This window comes from Corvus kubaryi, unplaced genomic scaffold, assembly GCF_017639235.1.
Source record: "Corvus kubaryi isolate FWS band 111438036 unplaced genomic scaffold, C.kubaryi_AGA036_p1.0 37382, whole genome shotgun sequence".
Taxonomy (NCBI): Eukaryota; Metazoa; Chordata; class Aves; order Passeriformes; family Corvidae; genus Corvus; species Corvus kubaryi.
This window is the reverse complement of record NW_024581124.1, coordinates 7715400-7728513: the sequence shown is the minus strand read 5'-3', so window position 1 is coordinate 7728513 and position 13114 is coordinate 7715400. Positions and strand designations below refer to the sequence as shown.

At 42.8% G+C, this 13114-nt stretch overlaps 1 protein-coding gene across 14 annotated transcripts in view; it reads left to right on the top strand.

The window, feature by feature from the left end:
- RIMBP2 (RIMS binding protein 2) overlaps positions 1-13001 on the top strand; it is an 81497-nt gene extending 68496 nt beyond the window's left edge. For 5 of the 14 annotated variants that reach the window (XM_042034860.1, XM_042034867.1, XM_042034866.1 and 2 more), the window contains 8 exons: positions 149-844; positions 2544-2661; positions 4404-4588; positions 6143-6311; positions 6896-6999; positions 8661-8732; positions 8976-9110; positions 11482-13001. In XM_042034860.1, the coding sequence (XP_041890794.1) occupies positions 149-844; positions 2544-2661; positions 4404-4588; positions 6143-6311; positions 6896-6999; positions 8661-8732; positions 8976-9110; positions 11482-11673 (1671 nt within the window). In that variant the 3' untranslated portion in view covers positions 11674-13001. Of the gene's footprint in view, positions 1-148; positions 845-2543; positions 2662-4403; positions 4589-6142; positions 6312-6895; positions 7000-8660; positions 8733-8975; positions 9111-9686 lie in introns of all 14 variants that reach the window. The other 9 variants (XM_042034874.1, XM_042034871.1, XM_042034870.1 and 6 more) reach the window with 7 other exon arrangements.
- Positions 13002-13114: the final 113 nt, after the last annotated feature.

Sequence of the window (13114 nt, the reverse complement as noted above, 5' to 3'; positions counted from 1 at the left end):
ACTATATAAGCTGCATGTCTTATGTTTGCCATTGCTCTAAAACTAATTCTGTCTTTATTTTTCTTTTCTTCTCCCTTTTCCCTCCCATTTTATTTTTGTCACACGCTCTTTGTTCCCTGTCTGGTTTCTAACATTACATAATCTTAAGGAGTACGATAAGAATAAGACCACTGAAGCCACTTTTTTGGAGCAGCCTGACTTTTCACAGCAGATACACCACAGTAAAAGGCTTTTCAGTATCCCAGAAGTAGCTGAAGAGGATGGTGAATACTCTGAACTGCTGTACAAGCAGGGGTTAGGTGTGCCCTATAAAAAGAACCCCAGAATAGCTAGAGGCTCTAGAGCGCCCAGGCCCTGCAGTCAAGAGCAGCAGCACGGCCCGTGGCACCCGGCCCAGCCCAGGATGCCCGGCCCGGAGGAGCTCGCCGCGGACGACAGAGGATGCAAGTTGGGCCGCTCGGTGTCGCGGAGCCCGGACAGCGGCCTGGACTGCGGCAGCGAGGAGGACGAGTCGCGCTTCGGCCCCAGGCCCGCGTGGGAGCCCGGCCCTGCCTGCGCCTGCCGGAGGGGCCCGCGGCCGCTGCTGGCCCGCAGGAGAACCCTGACCAGGCAGAGCAGCATCGAGGAGGATTTCGGGGAGCTGGGGCCTTCCTTTGTGGAGCCCAGGAGCGACCAGGCCAAGCCCAGTCACGAGAGGAAGTGCGAAGTTCAGAGAGGCCGCAGAACAGAGCGCTTGTCTAACCAGGACGTTCAGGGGGGCTGGAAGACCAACTTTAAACCAGCTGACTCTAGGGCAGCTGCTGTCCTTGCAAAGCCATTCCACAGAGATGCAGAAGACTCTCTGGTGTGTGAAATATCTTCCTTCTAACATCTGCTTGCCAAATCAGTCTGTTTTCTTTATTCTCTTTAGTTTTTGTTCTTTATTGGTTTTTTTTCATTTTTTTTCCCAAATTGATTTTTAAAGTCCATGCTTTGGACCTGTCTGCTACATTTTCCCTTTTTTTTTTTTTTTTTACTTCCCCATTCATTTTTGTTTATTACACTGCATTTTCGTTTATGGTCCTCTTTTGTATCATGCTGAAATCAGATTAATTTGCTTTACAATGATTTTCCCACAGAACAAATTACAGTAATAGCTGCTTTTATTAAAGGACAACTGAATCTAAATTTTAATTAAGGGTTAGCTGAACTACAATTTTTCCAAAAGATTGCTTTTCTTTATTTTGCCCATCTGAATGTTGCTTTAAAAAAAAATAAAAAGCTGCATTTTCAACTGGACAGATGTTTCATCGGTATTTTTTAAATTTTTTTTTTTTATTATTGTCAAGGAATTCATTTCATTGTGTTGTTTTTATTCATCTCATTCCCAGAATTTTCAGGATATGCTCTTTATCATGGAACATCTCAAGACAAGAATCAAGATTCTCCCCCGGTGTGACAGTGGCCCAGATTTATGGAGTCACAGCTTCATCATATTTTCATTTTCTGCCTTACCTCTGCACTGTCACTACTTTGCCGTCCTTTTTAGACCATCTCTTCTTGCCTTTGAAGTTGCAGACTGCATCTCTGCAGGAGGATGCAGGCACAGAGCTGCTTCCAAAGGGAGAGGCCAGGGCCATTGCACATCTTCCAAGGATGCTCTGCACCATCTTGCCTGTTTGTATTTCTGCCCATTAATGTCTAGAAGAGCCTCTGGGTGTGAGGGATGCATCCGTGGGCTCCCCAAAGACCAGAGCAAGTTCTTTACTCTCAGTCTGCAACAGCCCAGAGTGGGAACTCCATTCTGATGCATTTCATGTAGGGCAGAGATCAGCTGCTGCTCATCGAGCCTCCCGGTTCAGGCTGAAACGATCCCTACACATTTCTCCCATCAGAATTGGTGACCAAGCTGTATTAATGTCAATGGCTGCACAATAAACTCTGGAGAGCCCTAAAATACACCTCTAGTTACCTAAATAGCCCAGTTTGCTGCCAGCGTAGTGAGCAGAGCCAGCTGTGACGTGAGATGGAGTGTCTGCATCCCTGTCTGCATCTGTCACTCACCTGTAAAAGGCTTTGGCAACGAGGGCCCTTCTAGCACTCGGTGTGCTCAGAGACACGAGGAGCTGCCCTGGTTCCCCTGCTGCCAATGGGAGGGATCTCCGTAGCTGGGCACAACGAGGTTTGCCTTGGCAGGGCAGCCCCAGCTCCACAGCTCTCAGACTGCCTGTGCCACTCTTCAGGACACTAAAGCGCCACCTTAGCAGCAACAACAAAGGCAAAAGAATATTGCAAAAATTATTCTTTTCTTTTCTTTTTGTTCTGATGTGTGACTGCTGGTTACAAAACTCTGCCATAAATCAGGGAACCATTTTTTTTCTTTTGCAGGTTTGCCAGGCCACAGTATTCCCTTTTCAGCTAACCTTTCAGTTAAAAGCTAAGTTTAGTTGCCTTTAGAGCTTGTGCTTCCAAACGTGATTGACCTGATTAATGTCCAGCCGTGTAACCACGATGTTGCCATGCATGGAACTTACAAACCTGTTTTTTCTGTTGCTGTTTTTTAGCTTTTAGGTAACCCAGCCTCTGCAGGACGGCCTGAAAGGGTGGAGCACGCAGGGCGAAGGTCCTCCCACGGCAGTGCAGTGCCACAGAGGTCTCGGCCAGTGCTGGTCCCTTCCATTGGTTAGTTGGACAGATTGGTGCATTTCTGTTCTTTGCAGCCTCAGGGCTGGGAAGGAAGTCCTTAAAAATGAAACAGCAGACACTTGTCTGGAGCCAGGCTACTCTTAGGTTAAAGGGGGTGAAGTGGGCTGAAAACAGCTCCACCGAAATGAGTGTGGTGGGGCTTCACAGGGGCGTCAATCAGCCATCACTGTCATTTCTGGGAGTTTTTTCATTAAATTTAGTGGCTACTGGAGCTTGTTTAGGCTTGGTTAAGCTTAGGCACTGCTAGATCTTACCTAGGAAGAAATCTGCTGGCAGGTTACTTTGCGGTCAGTGAAAGAAATTCAGCATCCATCCAGCCATGCACCCTTCCATTCATCAGCCATCATCTTGCATTCACTTTCCATTCTCTTGAATACTTTTTGGAATTTAGCAGGGAAAATAGAAACTGGTAAATGTAGAATTTGCATATATTTATTAGATTTGATATTTCTGACACTTGCCTCTGTTCTGGTTTAATGATGACTTAATCTATATGCTGTGAATTCCAGAAAATCCAAAAATTAGTGCAGAGAAGATAATGGAACCAAGACAAACATGTAGCTGTTCAAACTTGCACTCTAAACTGCAAATGACAAATATCCACACTGAAAATCAGGAAGCATATGGAAAGCAAATGCAGAAAGTGTTTTGTGAGCTGTTCATGGAAATTTACTCCATGAAGATGTAAAGTTGGTCTGGTTCCTGTCCTTCATCTGGACTTTAATTTGTGAATACTGTAGGCATCATCATGAGGAGAAGGAAGCAGTGCCAGGCAATTCTCACTGGCTTGGGTGTGAGTGAGAGACGTAAGAAATGGGGAGTACCCGAAGGAAAGAGACCAATCACTGAGGAATGCTTTTATTTTTAAATATTAAATATTTCCCCCTTTTCACTGACTCACACTGAAATACCTGTACTGTAAATTAAAAGCGAGATCCCCCTGGTGGGCAGGATTCTTTGAATCTCCTAGCTGATACTGAAATGTAGATCAGAAGCACTCAGAGCTGCAGTGTGTGAGGCCTGCTTAGGCTCTGCAGCGCGGCACGGCCGGGCAGAGGCTGCTCCTCGTCCCACATGCTGCTGTAAACCAGGATGAACGGCCCAGATGTCAGTGGAATTGCACTGATCTGAGAATGCTGGCGAGGAGAATCAGCTCCAGGGAGGCTGTCGTGCTTCTCCTGCCAGGTCATTGCTGCTGAACCAAGCAGCTTTGGGATGATGGTGTGACAAATGCCAGATTCTCGTGTCCTCGTTCTTCTCCTCTGAAAGCAGCCTTTATTTCACAGGAGGAAAGATTTCTGGCTTGAGTTTACACTACTTAAAGCAAGTTTTGTATCCAAGTTCTTTCTTTTCTATTATCTGTTAAAACATGGGGATTTTTTTAATAGTGAGACAGTAGACAAGTTTGGGTTTCTTTCTCATTTTCATTTTAATTAAAACATAAGGGAAGTGATTGAACTTGCCAGAGCTCACTTTCTGTCAGCAAAGTTGGGACAGAAAACACTAAGCGATGACTTTGCTGTTTAGTAGTTTAATAGCAACCAATAATTTCTGATAATTTTCTGGAAAAAACCCCACCAAGCTTTATAGGACATGCAGTGAGGTTTGGATCTTTTTTCACTGAAATGCCAAACACATTTCAAATATTAACTGGGATAGTTGGGCGATGAGGCCAACGTGTATTACTGAATTGTTCTTTTCTGAATTAACTTCCACAGATGGCTACGGCGGTCATGATCATCTTTCTCCGGATATTTATGAAGAATCTGAAACAGATCCTGGCACAGAAGATACTTCTACTCGAATATTTGTTGCACTCTTTGACTACGATCCACTGACCATGTCCCCGAACCCTGATGCTGCAGAAGAGGAGCTGCCATTTAAAGAAGGACAGATCATTAAGGTGAGATCTGAAACCAAGGGAAACAAATAACAATTTTACAAACAGGGTCTCCTTTGTACCGTGGGAGAAAGCAGCCCAGCTGATCAGAATCCAAGGGGTTTTTCCTTCAGAGGTTCAGGCTGTAAATCTCACTGGACCTGGAACTTAATATCTAATGCTAACGGCTGAGAAATAATTACAAAATGGGCAAAAACCTCAAAGTTGCTGTAGATAGTTAGGGCCAGACTTAATTAAAAATTTAGGTTAAGCCCAAAATTGTCACTCTGAAGCTCCCTATGTCCATTGGCACAAACCCTGCAGGAAAACCTGCTTCAGAGAGGATCTTTTCTGCAGAGGAACCCCAGAAGTGCTGAGCGTCGTACAAACCAGAGCTGCTGCATTTTCTAAATGCTGAACCCTCCTGGCTAATGCACACTTTGGATTAATTCAAGTCCTCAGTCAGGTGTTTCTGTTTCCTTTTCTGGCTGTTTGGTGTAAAATACCCATGGCTGCCTTTCAGCAAGGCACAGGAGAGCTGGGCTGTGTCGGGGGCCAGGGACAGTTGGGGCTCTGTTGATGTTTACAGCCGCCCCTCCAGCCCAGCTCACCCCAGCCTCTGCCCCTGCAGCTGCAAGGCAAATCCCTGCACTTTGCTGGCGTGGTCTGAAAAAGCCAGCAGGTATTTCTGTGGGATCAGCAGCAGGGAGTGTTTCCTCCTGCAGCCTGGAATCTGCTGTGGTGCAGGCTGGGCAGAACTGAGAGAGGCAGAAGGAGCAGCTGCTGGCAGTCCAAGGAGTTGAGATTTCAGAGTGATCTGGAGCAGAATCTGAAAAAAAAATTGGCTCATTGGAACATTACCCATTTCAGAGATTAAACTGTAATTTAAACTATTAAAATACCGACTGCCTTCCTCTGGGTTGGGTTGGGTTCTAACACAAATGCCTGTACCCAGCTCACAATCTTTGTGCTGTTAAATACTCTGGTATTTTGCTTACCTCACATAGTTAATGCAAAAAAAAAAAAAAAAGAACTTGTTTAAGAGCTTCTTTTCCTCTGCAAGAATGTGCATTTCATTCAGGTATTTTTTTTTACACCTTGAATCATGTTTTTAAATTAAATCAAAAGACAACAGCAGAGCTTAAGTACATACATCAAGTACATTATGTATGAGATAAGCATGTTTGATCATATAAAAGTTGTTTGAATTAAAATAATAACATTTTGGCGCAATTTTGCATATGTTTCATTTTGAATACAGTGTCATAATAATTGGATAAACATCAAGTAAACATCTGGCTCAGCACAGGAGAAACTGATGCCTTTTAATGCGCTTCCTGTGGCTTTCACTGCTAACAAAAAAAAAAAAGTCCAAATTCTGCTTATGTATCTAAAGTCACAAGTTAAATAAATGCAACAATTCCAGTTTTATAGCCTAAGTCAGAATAGTCCAAAACTAAAATAATTCCCTATCTAAACTGCAGTCATCATCTATGCTTTGGTAAGCCTTTAGCCTGCACTGAAATTCCTAAAAATGCTAAAACCTTTTGACCAATATTACCATTCTTCGAATATCAGGTGTATGGGGACAAAGATGCTGATGGGTTTTACCGTGGAGAAACCTGTACAAGAATTGGCCTTATCCCATGTAATATGGTCTCTGAGATACAAGCAGATGATGAAGAGATGATGGATCAGCTTCTTAAACAAGGTTTCCTTCCCTTGAACACACCAATTGAGAAAATTGGTAAGAGCAAATACAGACATTTCACTTCAGACTTTGGGTGCTGTTAACTTGGCTGCATCCACTTTACCTCATTTTTATGCAGATGCATCTAAATCTTGCAGTCATTTACTGCCCCAGGGGATGCATTCTGTGTCAGTGTCTGGATGGCTTTATGCAACTGATACTTAATCTTGGTGATACCATTTGCTGCAGATGGGGACCTGTAGCTCCACCACTACACTTGTTACTTTCTTTTCTGATTTAAAAAAAAAAAGTGGATTTTCTTACCTGAAAGATTTCTGGGCACAGGACACCAACCCTGAGCTTTGGAGTCTGTTGTGCACGGTGTGCTGAGCATTCAGTGCCTTACAGTAAAGAGAGCCCGAGCACTGTTGATGATTATTGATGAACCGTGCGTGGCTCCACATCCTGTATCCGTGTTAATAGGTCCGCTCATCTGTGACTCTTTATCCCTGAGCTAGAGAAATGCCCACACGGCTCCTGCACCGCTCTGAGAAGGATGTGAGGAACAGGTGCAGCAGGATTTTGCTTCCAGAATAACTTTGGTTGCTTTCCTTGCCTTGCTGTCCCCGCGGCTGGAGCAGAGCGGAGCCGGCGGAGCGGCCGGCAGCAGCCGGTGACCACCAGGAGGATGGTGGCACTCTATGACTACGACCCCAGGGAGAGCTCTCCCAACGTGGATGTGGAGGTAGGGGGCAGAGCTGTGGGGCCGGGCACAGCCGGGCTGGGGCACGCACAGGGAACGAGCTCAGAGCTGCACGTGTCGGTCCAGTGGCTGTGAGCGCCTGGGGGTGCCAAGGTCATGACTCCTGCACCAGCAGATTTGTGGGGCTGGCTCAAAGCAAACCAGGGAATGCCCTCTGTAGGTTTTATACAGGATGGCTCAACTGAAGTCAGCCGTGGCTGCGGATGGATGTGTTTGTTACGCTGTGTGTGTGTGTGTACCTGCGAATGGAACAAAAGTCTCTAAGGAAAAAAGCACAGTTAGAAATAGTAGGGGATTTTTATTTTCCAATTTCCTCTGGATGTTTGCACATGAGAACATGATACTTTTTGAGAAGTGCCTTAGCTCATGCCAAGCTGGTAGCTCCACGTGCTTTCAAACCCCTGCAACCTCCAAAAATCCACCCTCCTTCACAGCAACCTCAGCCAGAGTGGTGCATGGGAACAGCACCCAGAGTATATTGGATTTTTCTCTTAATCAATGCATCTGAGCTTTGGTGATCTTATGTTTTGACTGTCATTTGTGTTTATAATAATGTGAGGGTATCTTAAACAGCTGAGCATTAGCCACACCTTCATTTAAAACCAGCTGAGCATCAGCTCCATCTCCATTCTGGGTTTGTCTTCCATCTCCCATCTTCCAGTCTCCCGTCTCCATATTTGTGAGCAGCAGCAGTAGTCCCTTTTTACATGGCTGTGGTGTTACATGGTCAAGTGGGAAGATGGTCAGGGTACACTCAAAGCTCTGAAAAATACTGCTTACCTTTGAGCTTCTTCAGTTATCCTTTGAAATGTTCTTTTGTTTTTAATTGGTGAATTGTAGAACACTTTGGGATATTTTAAAGGAGAAAGTGAATTTTGAAATATGTGGGACTTGGTGCTTTAAAACACAGCCGGGGTGTTCTCTGTTTCTTATTGAACCAGATCTTTTTCTAAATTATGGTGTTTCAAAGTCATTTTGCCAACAAATCAAATAAATTGTGCTGATTTATTGCAAAGATTTTGTTTGTTCTCTCTCCCATGACCACAGGAAATTAAAAATAATTTCAAAATCCCACCCTTAAATTACATTTAAGCCACAGACAATTAAAAAGAGCCCAGTGCACTGTTTGCTGATCAGAGTGGAGCTGCCCACTGTGAAGGCTTTATTGAAGAGACTCCAGGACAGTTCCACTGCAGGAACGTTGTGTCCAGAGGTCCCTCCCCAGCCCGGCAGTCCCGATGCTGTGACCAGCAGCTCTCTCAGCTGTCCTGTGGCCGTCAGTGGGTACACAGAGCAGGGCCTGAGCCACGTCCCACCCCTGCGTGTTCCCTCCTCCACAAGGATTGATTTAGGGGCCCTTTGAAGCTGTGTAGTTCAAAGCTTCAAAGTTCATTGAGGTTGTTGAAGGCCTGAATGTCTCAGCTGTTGGTCACAGGGAGCCCCAACACAGTGGGAGAGGTATCAGGTTTAGCAAGCTGAGGAAAAAACTCCAAGGAAAAAAAAATTGTTTGGCTCTCAGATCAATTTGGTTTCACCAATGTCTTAACATGAAGGAGTGGGGGGAAATCTTAACGGATTTACTATTAATGAAGAAAAGGTTAATCTTTGCCTAACACCTGCCTGTCCCTGCTCCTTCCCCGCAGGCCGAGCTGACATTCTGCACTGGGGACATCATCACCGTCTTTGGTGAGATTGATGAAGATGGATTTTACTACGTGAGTTGGCTTCTGCTTGGTCACCCCAAACTGCTCCAAGCTTCCCCAGCACCAGTTACCCCACAACAGCCTGGGGAGGGGCAGGTCATGTGGGAACGTCTGGGCTCTCAGTGTCCCCAGTGACCTTAGAGGGGAATTTCCTCTTCCTCACCAGCTTTGAAACAGGCAAAAATATTTCCCTCCCTCCTTGGGAACGTACATGCGATTGAATGAAACATTCACTGGCACTTCGTCTGCTCGCAGGGTGAACTTAACGGACAAAAGGGGCTGGTTCCTTCCAACTTCCTTGAAGAAGTGCCTGATGATGTTGAAGTCTTTCTCTCCGACGCACCCTCGCGCTACGTCCATGACACGCCGATGCGATCGAAAGCAAAAAGGGTAAGCAACCGACTAAGAAACACTTAAATTCTCATTTTCCATTTCATTCTGTCTCATATATAATTTAGACATTGTTTTTAACATTACTTTTAAATTCATTTGCCCATTTAAAGTTATCTTTCAAATACGTAAAATAAAACATGAGGAAAATTACTTTAGCCTTCGCTAGCTCGTTACATTTGTAAATGGAGAAACTAAATTGGCTGTCTGATTGCAGTCATTACAGTACCTTCCATTATAATCTGAATTTAAGCAGCTCTTTCCTGGTGATAGTTATTTCCCAAAGCTTCTAAATTGCTCTTACTAAAAAAGTTCTCGTGCACAAAAGACTGGTACCAGTGTTCCTCTAAATACAAAGTGTAACTGCAGCTGATGGACTGAGAGCGGTCGTCTTTTAATCCTCACGACTTCCTGTTCCAACTGGCAATAGTTAATTGCTCAGAGACTTCTCTTTTATGAAAGAATTAATCATGTTTAGAGTATCTCATTTTTGGTTTTGTTTCATCACTGCAATACTTTTATATATTATATATTTTATATATATTTTTATTTCTTTGCTCATCTGCTTGGAAACAGAAGAAGAGTGTTCATTTCACACCTTAATAAGGCAATGTAGCCTTCACGTAAGTGAGCAACTGAAGATACCAATAGAGATTTCAATTAAAGCTACCTGGCTATCTAATGCAAGTCTTGAAACTTAATTGTGGGGGAAAAGAAAAGAAATATGTCTCCAAAACCCTTGGCCACAGAAGAACAGGCTGTATGCCTTTACTGTACCTAGGCAAGTCAACTCCTTTCCTAGGAGACAAATCCTATAAAACAGGAATCCTCAGAAGTTGATTAGACCTCACTTTTTATGAAGGTCAGCGTTTGGAACATATTTCTTCCCGAGCTCAGTGTTTATGTTTACATAGAAAGGAGAGTTTGATGCCTAACTACCCTACAACCAAAGCTGCATATTGCATTGTTAGCCAAGCTGGGATGTAAAAATTCCAAGCTCCTTTGTCAAGAGAAAAGCACAACAGCTCCAACCCCTCCCGAAACAGCAGTGATGCCTACACTGGCACAGATGGTAGTTTACAAGGGGATAGTTGGTTTGAAACTCACTACACTCAAATATAGCTACTGAAATTGTCTGCCTTAAAATGTGTTTTCCACAGTCGATTATACCCCAGTTTGCCTAAGACCAACTATTCAACACTTCTGAAAAAAGTCCCTTCCTATGGTACGATTCTCTCGGATCTTTCCTAGCAAGTGTACCTTTGCAATATTAGCAACTGTTTGGTTTACCAATGCAATAAAAGTCTTGACCTGAACATGCAGCTCACTGAATGAATGCATTAGACTCAATATCTGGTATCTTCAGGTGTACGTTGGGGTGCTTTACCAAGTTGTTTTGGTTTCTGTTTTCTTTTTTTTTTTTTTTTCATTAGAATTAGACCTTGATTTAAAATCAAAGTAGGCTTGAAGCCCCTTTGCTTAACTCACTGTTGCACAACGAGCCAGTAAATTGCTGATGTTTTAACTTGAACTACAAGCTAGCAGGACTCCCTACAGCATGGATTCTACTATGAAAATGTCATCTTAATTGATAGTAACCATTTTGCCACCTGGGCACTGTAGTTAGGATAGGCTGAGTAGAAGTAATTTTAGCATTTTCATCCAAGTGCTTTTGATGACTGAAAAAAAAATAGTTGTTCAAAATATTTAGGAATGCTGTCATCTAAAAGCTTCATAGCTGCAGCATACACATCAAGCACTCAGGGTCTTTAAGCTTTCTTTGATTGCAATTAAGGTTCATTTTAGCTTTTTCTTTTTCCTTTTTTTTTTTTTAAGCCAGTGTGCCATCTTCTCTAATCTATACATAAAGTTTGCTAGCCAATTTTAAAGAAAAGGCATTTAAAGGACATTAAAAAGTAAGTGATGTAGCATTTTAAGTAATTTCTTCTGAAAAGAGTTTGACTTCTATAGATTGCTAATCTGTAGTGATTAACACATTTATTTTTCCTAAATCTATAGCTAAAAGTATCCCTCTCCATTTTAGTACTATCAGAGTACTGAAATGTAAAACCAAAGCCAATTTTGTGGCTTTTGTGGCCAGAATTATGGCCAATCAAGTGTATCCAACTTTTCCTTTAAAAAGGTATAACCAAAACTGGGCTTTATTGGTGGGTTTTCTATTTCTATAAATTTTTTCTCTAAGTTGACATATTTTCCATAAGCCCATGCAGTATTTTAAGCCAGAGAGAAGAAAGAAACCAGCCCTTTTGCTTTAAGTGGGTAATGGGACAAGTGATGTTACCAACTTTCTTGCTAATAATGGCTTTGAAGCTTTCGAACATTGAATAAATGATAACAATGTACCTAATAGGTTCCTCCTGAGAATACAGGTACATCCCGGAGAGCACCATCCCCCACAGTTCATCTCCATTCCGGGTCACCTCCGTCACCTATGATGGGCTCTGGTAGTCCCGGGAGAGGCAGGGATATGTCCTCGAAAAAGAAAAAGGGGCTGCTTTCCAAAGGCAAGAAACTGCTGAAAAAGCTTGGTGCAGTGAAATGAGTCATGTGCTCCTGGACAACTTGTAAAGCTTCCAGTCTGTGTATTTTTTATTTTTTTTTTAAGTCAAAACTAGGGCTTTCATGACTATGCAGTACTTTACCAGATCTTTGCATTTCTAACTCCGACATCAATAGAATAATGTGAATTGCTTAATCAAAACAGAAGAAAAAAAGGAAGTGGATTTGTTGTTGCAAAAACTCCTAAAAAAATTTTTTTTTAAATGTTGTGAGATTAAGACCAGAAGAACATGGTTTTATTTGAAGTTAACTCAACACCTGCAACTCCATTGGAAAAATCTCAGCCTTTAGTCTCCTTTAACCATGAGTGGGGGGAGAAAACTCTTCAGTGATTCCTGGTTCACAGAGATCACCCCACTGTATCTAATCATTAACAAAAATGGTCTTGAAACTCCTAGTTTAATCAGCCTTGATGTTTTGCCTTATTAATGCACAATGATTTGTACTGTCGAATAAATATGCAGCGTATACTTTGTATGTACTGTGTATTCAGCTGTCTCCATCTTCCCTCCAGCACGGTAACTGGAGCTCAGTACTCTGTCACTGACTCCATTCAATGTCTGATGAACTCCTGGGAGTTTGGAAGTGCTGTGCTAAACACATTTTAGTTTTTGCTCCCCCCCAGTAAAAAACAAAGCCTGTATTAATTTGTCAACATTTTCACTGCACTGAAAGCAGACGCAGTGGAAGTTACTCAGAACCTCACCCAGTTTCAACCATCCAACCTCCAGCTTCGGGGTTTCTGGTTCACTGTTCTAAGCTACTGGGAAAAAACCAACTCTACACCAAAACCCCTTTACTCCCCAAGTTTTGTTTCTGTGGAGGTGCAGTCCTAGGTTCAAAGGCATTTTCATATTGCTGATGTCAGATTCAGGCTAAAGTACGTCTAAAGTAAAGGACAAACTGTGTTACAGCCACAGGCAGTAACGAGGCTGCACCAGGCTCTAGTCAAATCTCAATTGCAATATTGGCATATCACAAAAAACAATCTTACACACTGATGGCAGTCATTGGCTGTTACTATTTTGTAATTCTTGTCCATTTGTAAATTGTTTTTACTGTTTATACATACTTTTCAGACTGCCTTTCTTTTTGTAATTTATGGAAGGTTTATAAATGAATGATCAAAGCTTCCCCATTGTGTCTTCAGATAACAATGTAAATTACTGTAAAATACTGTGTGCTAGATTATAACATTTAATTAAAGAAAATAACTGGCCTACATTTGTGGTAAAGTACTGTGTGGGTGTGTGCATGTGTACAATCGTTGTGTATTATATTTTATATAAATAAATAATTTGATATTTTGTAGAGTGCAGTATGGTTCATAAATCCACTGTATTGGCTGCTGGCTTCTTGTGTCAGCCTTTTTTTGGAACTGTCACTGGCTGCTGAAGTTTACTGCAGAACAAAGAAAGGCTCAT